General features: G+C 56.8%; 1 protein-coding gene across 1 annotated transcript in view; it reads left to right on the top strand.

Annotated features, from left to right (window-relative positions):
• The first annotated feature begins 2,757 nt into the window (after nucleotides 1–2,757).
• PKDCC (protein kinase domain containing, cytoplasmic) overlaps nucleotides 2,758–11,841 on the top strand; it is an 11,132-nt gene continuing 2,048 nt past the window's right edge. Inside the window, exons 1-5 of the mRNA XM_017544880.2 lie at nucleotides 2,758–3,572; nucleotides 8,251–8,373; nucleotides 9,045–9,316; nucleotides 9,996–10,075; nucleotides 10,332–10,439. Coding sequence (XP_017400369.1) covers nucleotides 2,934–3,572; nucleotides 8,251–8,373; nucleotides 9,045–9,316; nucleotides 9,996–10,075; nucleotides 10,332–10,439 — 1,222 coding nt within the window. The 5' untranslated portion in view covers nucleotides 2,758–2,933. The remainder of the gene's footprint in view (nucleotides 3,573–8,250; nucleotides 8,374–9,044; nucleotides 9,317–9,995; nucleotides 10,076–10,331; nucleotides 10,440–11,841) is intronic.

Genomic DNA, 11,841 nt, shown 5'->3' with positions numbered 1-11,841 from the left:
AGAGGGCTCTGAGCTGGACACTGGCCTGCAGACTCTGGCCCGTGAGGCCCAGGCTATGGGCTCCACTTGGTCTTTGAGTGGGTGGGGAGACTGCAGATCAGGGGCCTGCAGCAGCATTTCATGTATTTCAATTCTTTGAAATGATTCCTCTCCCTGGGTGGCAGAAAGAAAAAAAAAAAAAGCAAACAAGCAAAATATAGTTAAGAACTCAAGAACTGCCAATTCAGAAACTCTAATCTGTTCAAAAAGTTCAGTCCCTTTCTTTCAGAAGCCAAAAACCCATTTCCATCTCAGCTTGTATATGTCTGCGTGTCTGAGAGCTAGGGAGGGAGACAGAATGAGTATAAGAGGGAGGCCGCCGAGATGCCTTTGCTCCTGTGTGTGAGCTACTGCTCTGTGGACCTGTGTGTGTTGCACACACATTTGTGGCTGTTTCTCAGGCCTGTGTGCCTTGAACTTTCAAACCATAACAGAAACACTGAAGCTTGGCAAAGATATCATAGGAATAATTATCTAATTTCAGAAGGTGTTATTATAATACCTACATGATGCGTAACGAACTTAACAATGTTCACGTTATATTCACCTACTCTGAGCTGTAGACGCACAATGCCAAGTTTTACTCTCAGAAGTTTCTCCAAAACACAAGGATAGAACAGGCCCTAAAAAAAGTTCTTCAGGGAATATTCCCCCCCACCAGCTTCCTCACGGATTGAGATGTTTGGCTGGGTAGATGTCTATCAGGAAATTGCTGGAAGGGGGACAGAGCTTATCTTGGGATGGCAACTGTTCCTCCCAGAATCCCCATTCCTCCCCAGAAGAGAAGACATGGAACTGATAAGGAACTAGCAGCCGTATTGGGGTGACATAGGCAGACAGGCTTTGCCTGAAGTCTGAGGGGGGCTCTTGATCCACTCAGCTCCCCCTTTTCCCCAGGGGCCTGAATTGGACCGAGAGACTGAGTATGAGGGGAATGTTTGCTGTTTGCTGCTGTTCCCTGTTGACTTTAGCCAGTAGCTCTGTTTACAAACCCAGGTTGGTTTTCCCAGCACAGTTAATTAGACCAAAGACATCTGGTGAAGGCTGGGGAGGGCATCTGCTCAGAGCCTTCCCCCCACACCCTGCAGCCTGCAGCCACGGCCCAGTGCAGGGCAGAACGGCTATATCGGTACAGACCGGACTCCAACAGACCCAGTGTTCTCAGAGGAACCGTGGCTTCCTTCACCCTGCCTTTCCATGCTTTCCAAGTCGGACTGGGACCCAACTCCCCAGGCCGTAAAGGACAAGGAGTCCGGGCTGGAAGGCCCACCTCAGTAGGACCATAGGCTGGAGATCAGGGACTCAGCCCTCTCCTCTGTCCTTCCATGTTCAAAGAAACAGGGCAGAAATCCCTGTCCCTTTCTTATCACAGAGACCCTGCATTCTGCAGGAACGCCAGACCTCTTCAGGGAAAATCTCCCCTCCCTGGGCAGCCCCTGCCACCTCCACAGAAAGGAGCCTCTGGACCCTTCTCCTCCCTGACCATTCCCCAGTCAATCTCTGACACCTTAAGGAGGACAGAGATTAACTTGGCCCAGAGGGAGGCAGGAAGCTGCCCTGGAAGGTGAGAGGATCTAGGTAGACAGTTTCAGAGCGGTGGGGAAGCGGAGAGCTGCGAGGGGGAGGGGCAGCGGCTTATCTCTCCCAGGAGGGGGGAGCTCACTCCAAACAGCTAATGCACTGGCGTGTGAAAGCCCCTCAATTAGCACTAATGATGCAATCAGGGAGGGAGGAGGAGGGACCGAAGTTCTGGTGGCGTCAGCACCAACTTACACACAAGGTACACAGTCCCTTCATCGGACACAATGGCCCCTTCAGACACGCCGAGGCACACACTCCACAGACAGCCGTCCGTGGGCACAAACGCACTCTCTGCGCAAGCTACTAGCATGCACATGGCTCCCGATACGCAGCTGACCCCGTCAGACCCCAGGCATCCTGGGGGGTAAGGAGCGACCCCCAGCTACATTTGGGGCATTAGGGGCAAGGAAAATCAGAAACACCTGGTAAAAGGAATTCAACAGGGCATCTCTGGCGAGATCACGAGCCTTCCCCTACACTTAGAGCTCCTGTCCCACGCGCGCTCGCAGGTGCTGGCCCGGCTGCGCCCGCCTCCCCCTCACCATCACCCCAACCCGGAATCCGGGGCTTAGCCAGAAGCTGCCACCCCCGGCCCCACCCCCGAGAGGCGCCTTCCCTGCGCCCAACCCGCCCCGAGGCCCCCGGTCCCAGGAGGGAGCGCTGAGATCACTGGGATCTCCGCACCCCGGACCCAGCTGCTCGTCCCCTCCGGAGCCCGTTACCCGCCGGCCTCGCCCCTTTATCTTCCCCCCACGCTTCCCGGCCGGCTCCGTTATCCACCTCCCGGTCCCATTATCCCGCCGCCCCGGACCCGTTATCCGCCTTCGCGTTGGGCGCCGAGCCCCCGCTCGCCTCCGGCAGCCGCCGCCCCCTCCCCCGCTCCCCAGCCGGAGCTCTGGGGGCCGCGGGCTGGGCAGGGCCGGAGCCGCCTCCTCGCCGCTTCCCAGGCCCGGACGGCCGCGGGAGGAGGTCCCGCTGTCAGTCAGCGGGGAAGGCCGGGCCGGGCGGCCGGAGGGGGCGGCGCCGAGGACGGGCTCCGGCCGGGAGCCGGGAGGCGGAGGCGGAGGCAGAGGCGGAGGGGCGGGGGCGGAGGCGGCTCTGGGCCTTATAAGCTGCGGGGGCAGGGCGGCAGGGAGGCAAGTGTCAGGCCGATGTGTCGCCCGCGAGGGGCCGGGGTCGGGGCCGCCGGGACCATGCGCGCGGGCTGGGCAGGGGGCCGGCGGGGCGCAGAGCAGAGCCGCCTGGGAGCCTGAGCTGCCCGGGGCCGGGGCCCGGGAGCCGCGCGGGGCCGGCCGGCCGGGGGGAGGGGAGCGATGCGGCGCCGGCGGGCGGCAGTGGCCGCGGGTTTCTGCGCCTCCTTCCTGCTGGGCTCCGTCCTCAACGTGCTCTTCGCTCCGGGCTCGGAGCCTCCGCGGCCAGGCCAGTCCCCTGAGCCTTCGCCGGCCCCGGGCCCGGGCCGTCGCGGGGGTCGCGGGGAGCTGGCCCGGCAGATCCGGGCGCGCTACGAGGAGGTGCAGCGCTATTCCCGCGGGGGGTCCGGGCCCGGGGCGGGCCGGCCGGAGCGGCGGCGCCTGATGGACCTGGCTCCGGGCGGGCCGGGCCTGCAGCGCCCCCGGTCCCCTTGGGCCCGGCCCCTGCCCGACGGCGCCCCGGGCTGGCCCCCGGCTCCTGGCCCAGGCTCCCCCGGCCCGGGCCAGCGCCTGGGCTGCGCCGCGCTTCGCAATGTGTCCGGCGCTCAGTACGTGGGCTCAGGCTACACCAAGGCCGTGTACCGGGTCCGCCTGCCTGGCGGCGCCGCGGTGGCGCTCAAGGCGGTGGACTTCAGCGGCCACGATCTGGGCAGCTGCGTGCGCGAGTTCGGGGTACGGAGGGGCTGCTATCGGCTGGCGGCCCACAAGCTGCTTAAGGAGATGGTGCTGCTGGAGCGGCTGCGGCACCCCAACGTGCTGCAGGTACGAGGGTGGGGGACTCGGGGGTGACGGTGTTGGCTGGGAGTGCCCAAGCCCTTGTCACTCTGGCTGGAAGAGAACCCCTTGATCTGGAGTGCCAGTGAGTACGCCCAGGCTAAGCTAGATGCAGAAACCGAACCATGGCGCTTCCCACTGCACCACCCTGCTTCTCACCCCTGGGTGGGCATCCCTTTACCAAAGAACTCCTGGGTTTCTCGGCATTGACACATCTCTTCAAGACAGGCCAGGACGGAGGCTCCCAAAACTCAGGGTGTGGGGCAGTCCATTAAGACAGAAGTTTCTCCTCCAGGCTGGAGTTGGGATGTTGAACACCAGGGATATTACCCCAACCAAAATGACCCTAAGCCAAGACACTTAAGTCAGAATTCCAACTGTGTGGTAATGTCCCCCTTCTTGATGAAACTTCTCTCAACTTCCAGTGACTTTGAAAATGAGACGGGACAGCAATGGGGTTGGGAAGGGCTGGAAAGAGACCATGTGTCAGGCTTGACTCCTAGAGAGTCTCCCTGCCCCCCCACACACACACCTCCAGCTCCCCCCAGAAGACACTGAAGGGGGCTGGGGAGCAGGCTAAAAAAAGGGAGCACAGCCCTTTCCAGAAGTGAACCGAGGGTTCCCCAGGCCTTAAAAGGGGTCCTTGAGCTCCTATAGAAGCCTCAAGGTCTCAGCTCAGTGGACAGACTGGCAGCCTGAGGGTCTAAACGTCACACTGTCTGAGTGTATATAGCCAAGAGGCTGGAAGGTTGAGAAGGCCAAATGCCCAGGTTCCTACTCCACGGGACTCTGCCTCACCTGTTCACTGGAGACACACAGGAGAGAGAGGTGAAACCCCCACCTTGTCCCCTCCAAGCTAGACTTAAAGTGAGCCTCTCACCACCCCAGCACCACCCTAGCACACTCTAAGTCCTCTCTGTCAGGTCTCCCTCCATCCTAAGATCAGCCAGACTGTGGCTTTTGCACGTCTAAGTAAACTGAGAGGGGAATCCTGACCACTCTTGGTGAACATGGGGTGTGTGCAGCCTCTCCAGAGGATAAATCTTGCACACACCTTCCACCTCCCAGCCCACTCAAACTAACCTTTCTGCACCCAGCAGAAATGACTGGAAACCCAGGAGTCCTTCTCTCCTTTCCTCAGGAGTGAGATGGTACCCCAGCCCTGGAGAGATGGGTGGACATCGTAGAATAGGAGAGATTGGCCCAAAAGCTATTTAAGCTCCTGTTGGCTCCCAGTCTCCCCTCACTCCGCCCCCCACCTTGTATTCCCCGACCCTGGTCAGACACTTGTGACCAGGCCCTGGGCCCTGCACTGGCCTCAGGAGCTCGGCAGAACCAGCAGTGGCGTGTGGTGAAGCCTGCCCAGTTCACACTGTGTCTGCAGCTTCAGGGAGTGAGCCCCTGGTTACGTGGCCATTCTGACTGGGAGGACCTTGTGCTCTTTGCTTCCCAGGGACTCTTGGGAACTTTTTGGAAACTCTAGGGTGTCAGCCAGATCCTGAGGGGGTGGAGAGGTCTTGAGTGACTTAGCAGGACATAAAGTCTTAGTTACTTGACTCAAGACCCCCTCCTTCGGAAGGGTTTGATGTTTGATGTGCTTTCCTACCTCTTAAGAAACGTCTCCCTCACTCTCCCCACCCAAACTTCCTGACCAGAGTTCAGCTAACGCCCCACAGGATGGTCCTCCTCTGAAATATATCAGATATATCACAGGATAGTCCTCCTCTGAAATGTCAGGGCCCCAGCCTAATTCTGAAGGCACCAAAGAAAAAATTCCAACAGAATAGTTTTCACCCTTCCCTTACCAAACCAAGCCCAGGGTTATCTGGGATTGGCTGTGTGACTCTATTGCAGAGTCCTAAAGGAGAGTTAGTGGCACCAGGGGACAAAGGTTGCTAAGGGAGAGAGGGTCGCAGGTCCTTTCTACCCAGGAAAAGTGAAAAGGGGGCCTTTTAAGTGTGAGTTTAGGGGCTGCTTTGAGGGTGGGTCTCCCCCATTCGTCTTGTGACCGCCAGGCTGGGGTCCCTCTGGCTTCCTCAGCAGCCGTCTTTGCTGGCAGGGAAGCCGACAAGGGAATCTCCCTGCCTCCCTACACCTTCAGGGCAGGTGTACAGGGAACTCAAAATAATGCAGCTTTAATTCCTCTGAATCATTTAAAATTTCAAAACCGTTTGACTGTTTGCTGAACTGGGGAGGAGCCAGAGAACATTTCTAGAGTTCCTGGTCGTGCAAGCCCAACACCCTCCCTCTCTGAGCAGCCCAAAGTTGGTGCTGTGGCTTCTAATAGAAAATGCCCAGGCTAGCAGGCCCCGCGGCACCTCCCAGGGCTTTTTCTTGTCAAGGGGACTGCCTGGGCGAGATCTTTCTATCCATCTTCTTTGACCCCTCCCCATCCTGCCCCTGACACACGCGCACACACACTCCCTCACGTGACTGGCTCCTCTATACCCTAGGGCCAAAGGGCACAAGGGTCTTCCCTCCCCTCAACCTCTCCCCACCTCTCCCTGTCATCCTGGGGCCCCCAGGCCTGCCTGGGCCCAGATTCTGACCCTGCTAGAGTATATTTCTTTTCCCAGCTGAACAAAAGATATGACTGAAATGTTCAGCCTCACGCTTCCTGGGGGGGTTAATGGTGTCTTTTGATTTTTTCCTGAGGGGTGTTGATTAATACCTCGTTAACAGCGCATTTAACGACCTCCGGGTGTTTAATAACCTTCAGAAGTTTCCCACAAAGGCTCAGACTCTGGGCAAGAAAATGAGAACCAGGCCCCAGGGCTGTCCCCCTTACCTTTTCCCCACCCCACCAGGGTCTGGGGCCTCCCTGGATTGATGGGGAGGGGATGGAGAGAGAAAAAGAGGGTGCCTGAAGCTGCCCCAGCCCCCCAAGTCACAGCCCAAGAGTGAGGCCTTTCCCCATGCCAACAGGATGATGGGAACTGAGGGGGCACTCCCTGGAGTGGCTCTGGGGAGGGTGTGAGTTATGGCATGAGGGTGACAGTGCACAGAGATATCCAGGCCTTGGGCTCAGCATCCCTATCCCTCCACCACATAGCTCCCCTCTCCCTCTAATCGGGCCTGGACAGCTCGGCCTTTGCATTTCTACCCCACAGGGTGCTGGTGGTTTTGAGCACTGTACAAGCCCCTAGCTGCTGTGGAGTGTGTCAGAAGAGCCAGGGGGAAGCCTGTGGATGCTGTTTAGGTGGGAGTGACAGTCAGGCTGTACTTCCCAGAAGTCCCTGGGCAGTACAGAGCTTCTCCCCAGATGATATACAGCAGACAGCTCCCTGTGACCATAACCCCAAAAGAACTGATCCTTCTACCAGGCTGGATGGCTCACGCCTGTAATCCCAGTACTTTGGGAGGCCAAGAGGGGTGGATCACGAGGTCAGGAGCTCAAGACCAGCCTGACCAACATGGAGAAACTCCATCTCTACTAAAAATACAAAAATCACCTCGGCGTGCGTGGTGGTGCATCCCTGTGATCCTAGCTACTTGGGAGGCTGAGGCAGGTTGAACCCAGGAGGTGGAGGTTGCAGTGAGCTGAGATCGTGCCACTGCACTCCAGCCTGGGCAATACTCCATCTCAAAAAAAAAAAAAAAAGAAAGAAATAGAACTGATCTTCCAAGAGGAACCATCACTCACTACCAACCCCACTGACACGTCGCTCATATGTAAAACACACCCAAGGATGTGCTGTCAGGTGCCTTATTCTTATCAACACTTGTTACCAATCTGAGAGAACTTGCTTTTCCTCCCTTAAGATCCAGGTAGAGAAAACTGAAGCTGCCAGAAGGTAGAAATGATGAGGGATAGATACAGATTGGAGGAGAGGAGGAGGGATAATGGCCAACCGTTTGCTGGCTTGTGTATTAGCAAACAGCATTCTTAGAAAAAACAAGCTGTGGCTGAGCATAGTGGCTCATGCCTGTAATCCCAGCACTTTGGGAGGCTGAGGCGGGCAGGTCAGGAGTTCAAGGCCAGCCTGGCCAACATGGTAAAACCCTGTTTCTACTAAAAATACAAAAATTAGCCAGGCATGGTGGCAAATGCCTATAATCCCAGCTACTTGGGAGGCTGAGGCAGTAGAATCACTTCAACCCAGGAGGCAGAGGTTGCAGTGAGTCAAGATCATGCCACTGCACTCCAGCCTGGGCCACAGAGTAAGACTATCTCAAAAAAAAAAAAAAAGAAAGAAAAAGAAAAAGAAAAAAGAGGAAAACAGGTTGTGGAATCCGAGTGGCATAAATTCACTTCTTAGCTCCTGCACTGATCAGCTATGTGACCTTATACAGGCAACTTAACCTCTCTGAGTCAGCTTCCTCACCTGAAGTTGGAGACAATAATGGCACCTACTGCACCCATTAGGGTTATTATAAGAATTGAGTTATGCACATAGAGCAATTTAGCGTGGTGCCTGGCATGTGGTTAACTCACAGTGGCCAGCTCTGTCCATTCACCTGAGTCAGAAGGGGCGAGGGGCTGATGTGGTCAATAGGAACTCTGACTGCAGGGAAGAGAGGGCAAGCTTCCGAGGCTATGCTGCCATTCTCTTCTGGCCTGAGCTGAAGCAAAGGCCTAGGGATGGCTTTGGGGGAGAGAAAGTCCTGCCCTTCCCTGTCCCCACCCCACCCTGTGACCTAATGACCTGCCCTCGGCTTTCCCCAGCTCTATGGCTACTGCTTCCAGGACAGTGAGGACATCCCAGACACCCTGACCACTATCACGGAGCTGGGCGCCCCTGTCGAAATGATCCAGCTGCTGCAGACTTCCTGGGAGGATCGATTCCGAGTGAGTGCAGAGGAGGGATCGGGCCCTGGGCTCCTTGCTGGGAAGGTTCTCCCTTAGAAGGCCAGCCCTCCAGAGCAGCTTCCACTCCTCCTCCGCCCTGGGAGAGGGAGGGGAGGAAGGCGCACAGGCTGACTCAACCACCGGTCAAAGGGTTCAAAAAAGAAGCAAGACATAGAGGATCCTGACACTCTGTGCTCTTGCCCTCCTCACCCCTCCCCATGCACATGTATACACCAGCTTGTGGGGGCTGGCACCCTAAAGAGGGGAACACACACTCACACTCAGCCTGGCTGCAGGAGGGCCAGGTCCTAGAACTAGGAAAGACCTTGGTATCATCTTGACCTTCCCACTATTTCCATACACTGAACTAAAACTACATTCAGGATGCAACCTCAGGGAAGAGACGCAGTATCCCCAGACCCTCGCTGCTGCCGTTCCCCACCCACCCACTCCATATTATTTGCAGGGTCAGGCTAGTCGAGAGTGAATAGGAAATCACTGGTCTCCTCTCCAAGGCTACTGACCTTGGCCTTTGTTAAGCACTGGGGCCTATAGAAGAGAAGTGCCAACCCCCACAAGCGAAGTCCAGATTCCAAAAGGAGGGTGTCCTTGAGCCCCACAGACCCACACCCAGGAGCGATGCAGTGAGCAGTCTTTTTTCTGCCCCTCAGATCTGCCTGAGCCTGGGCCGCCTCCTCCACCACCTGGCCCACTCCCCACTGGGCTCCGTCACTCTGCTGGACTTCCGCCCTCGACAGTTTGTGCTGGTGGATGGGGAGCTGAAGGTGACGGACCTGGATGACGCACGTGTGGAGGAGACGCCGTGTGCCGCCAGTGCTGACTGCATACTCGAGTTCCCAGCCAGGAACTTCACCCTGCCCTGCTCAGCCCAGGGCTGGTGCGAGGGCATGAACGAGAAGCGGAACCTCTATAATGCCTACAGGTGACCTCCACCCCCCACTCAGGAACTCCATCGAGGGAGAATGGGCCAGGAGGGCATGGCAGGGAGAGAGCCAACGTGGAGCCCAGCTAGGGCAGAAGACTCAGCCTTGACCAGTGGAGCCGTAGAGCAGGGGAAGGCTTCCACCCTGCCCAGAACGGAATATTCAGGCTTCTAATGGGGAGGCTAAAAATAGACAGCTCCAAGGAGAATCTGGGTTAGAGGGTGGCAGCTGGAGGCTTCTTAAAATAGTGTTGGACTCAGAGCCTAGGGCTGGTGAAACTGGCACCACCGCCCCACCCCCACCCCCGACCCCTGCTTCCCACCTGAGCCCTTGTGCTCTGGGAAGTTCCTCACTGGGCCCCAACCATGGGGCTGCTCTGACACCAGGAGTCAGGCAGGGGATTATGTGAGGCTGGGAGGGTGGGCAAGCCCTGGGAAGGGTTGGAAAGCAGGCCCCTGGTTTCAGTTAGTATGAAGTTAGGTGTGGTCTTAGCGTGTGTGCAGAACCCTCTCCCAAGACTGAGTAGACTTCACGGCGCACCTGGGATTCTGCCTGGTTGCTAGGCCTGAGGGTTCCAGCTCCCTGGCCAGGTTAGCGTTCTACCCCTCTGTCTCTAAAGGCTGGGCCCCTGAGCCACTGGTGTCCTCTGTCCTGAGCCACTGGTGTCCTCTGTCATAGGTTTTTCTTCACATACCTCCTGCCTCACAGTGCCCCGCCTTCGCTGCGGCCTCTACTGGACGGCATTGTCAATGCCACAGGTGAGCTCTCCAGGGCCCATCTGCTTCCATGCACCTGCCCCTCCCCCAGCAAAAGTGGGGAGAAAAACAACTCAGGGCAGCACGGGTCCAGAAACCATCATTTCCTAAGGTGGCATTCTGTAGCACACCCTCCCTCCCTGGCCCTCTGTTCACTGGGGTACAGGCTCCAGAGGCAGAGGAGGGAGCAACTGGCTGCTGGCTTCAGGGAGGAGTGGGAGCTCTGGGCATCTCATCTTAGCCACACTGTACTCTGCAGGAGAGCTCACCTGGGGGGTGGACGAGACCCTGGCCCAGCTGGAGAAGGTGCTGCACCTGTACCGGAGCGGGCAGTATCTGCAGAACTTCACAGCAAGCAGCAGTGCTGGTGAGTGGCCCGACCTGATCAGCAGGGAAGCAGGAAAAGGGTGGCTGGTGAGTGACCCTGCCCAACTAGGCTGAGGGGCTCACCTTTTCTCTGGGGACCCTTGTCTCCAAAGGCCACTCTAGGGGCTCACATAGAGTCATGGAGAGGCTGACATGGAGTAATTTGAGGTTCCATCTCTAGCTGAGCTACAGCAACTATAATCCTGCCTTCAGTTTGGGGGTGGGCACTGACTCCCCTACTCTGGATGGCTCCAAACCCTATCATATATTGGCTCTGTGACTTTGAGCGAGTTACTCCTTGAACCTCCGTTTCCTCATCTGTGAATTGGGTTCACTTTTACCCACCTTACCAAATTCTTATGGGAATTAAATGTCGGGTGAAATGTGTGAAAGCAATTAGTGCACTTCCTATGCCACAGCTAGAACACAGCATATGTTTGCTTCTCTTTGCTTCCTCTAACCTCCTGCAGCTTGAAGGGCACTGGACAGTAGGGGAGGCCCATGCTGAACCAGCCAAGAAGCCCCAGGGCAGGGGGAGAATTCTAGCCCCTGGTAACAGACTGTGGTCCTTCTGCTGAAGCCCTGGGGTTTGGCTGGGGTTGGCCAGGGTTGAGGGGTGAGAAGACTCCATATTCAGGGAGCTCTGGCTAGTCTTAGGGGTGGAGGAGCCCTGTTAGCCCTGTAAATAAAGTTTAACGAGGTGAACAATGGCTGGCTCTGTCCCTGAGGATGCCGTTTATGGGGCTGTAAATCACAGTCAGCCCTGGACTTTGGTCTAGTCCCTGGTAGGAGAAGGAGGCAGGAGGGCGGGGTGGCCAGAGGCCCAGGGCTTCTGCATTATCAGTCCAAACCTGGGGCTCTCCAGGCAGTGGGAAAGACAGGAGCAAACAAGATGACAGCAGCTGAGCCGCTCACTGATTGTGAATTTTCAGTTTCTGAGGCTCTCTCTGTATAATGAGATCTCAGATTTTTCCTGCAGCCCCCTCCCCACTCTAGCCATAGATTTTTTGCATTTTAGTCCATTTGCATGCTTTTTAACTTCAAAAGACCCTGACTCCCTTCCGTCCCAGGCCTGTCTGTGGAACTTGCCTAACTTCTCTCCCCAAGGCCAGGAGAAAATGTGAATGAGGATTGCTCTGACTCCTTTGCAGGCCACACTGGATGCTGGTTAGAAATGCAGGTTCTCAGTTCCACCCCAGACCTACAGAATCAGAATCTGCATTTGGCCAGGCATGGTGGCTCACACCTATAATCCCAGCACTTTGGGAGGCTGAGATGGGAGGATCCCTTGGGCCCGTGATTTCAAGGCTGCAGTGAACTATGATTGTGCCACTGTACTCTAGTTTGGGCAACAGAGAGAGACCCCATCAAAAAAAAAGGTTTCTGTGGACCTTAGTTTCCTC

Source organism: Cebus imitator, unplaced genomic scaffold, assembly GCF_001604975.1.
Source record: "Cebus imitator isolate Cc_AM_T3 unplaced genomic scaffold, Cebus_imitator-1.0 Scaffold172, whole genome shotgun sequence".
Classification (NCBI taxonomy): domain Eukaryota; kingdom Metazoa; phylum Chordata; class Mammalia; order Primates; family Cebidae; genus Cebus; species Cebus imitator.
The sequence above is the reverse complement of the archived record's forward strand: the minus strand, read 5'-3'. Positions and strand labels throughout refer to the sequence as shown.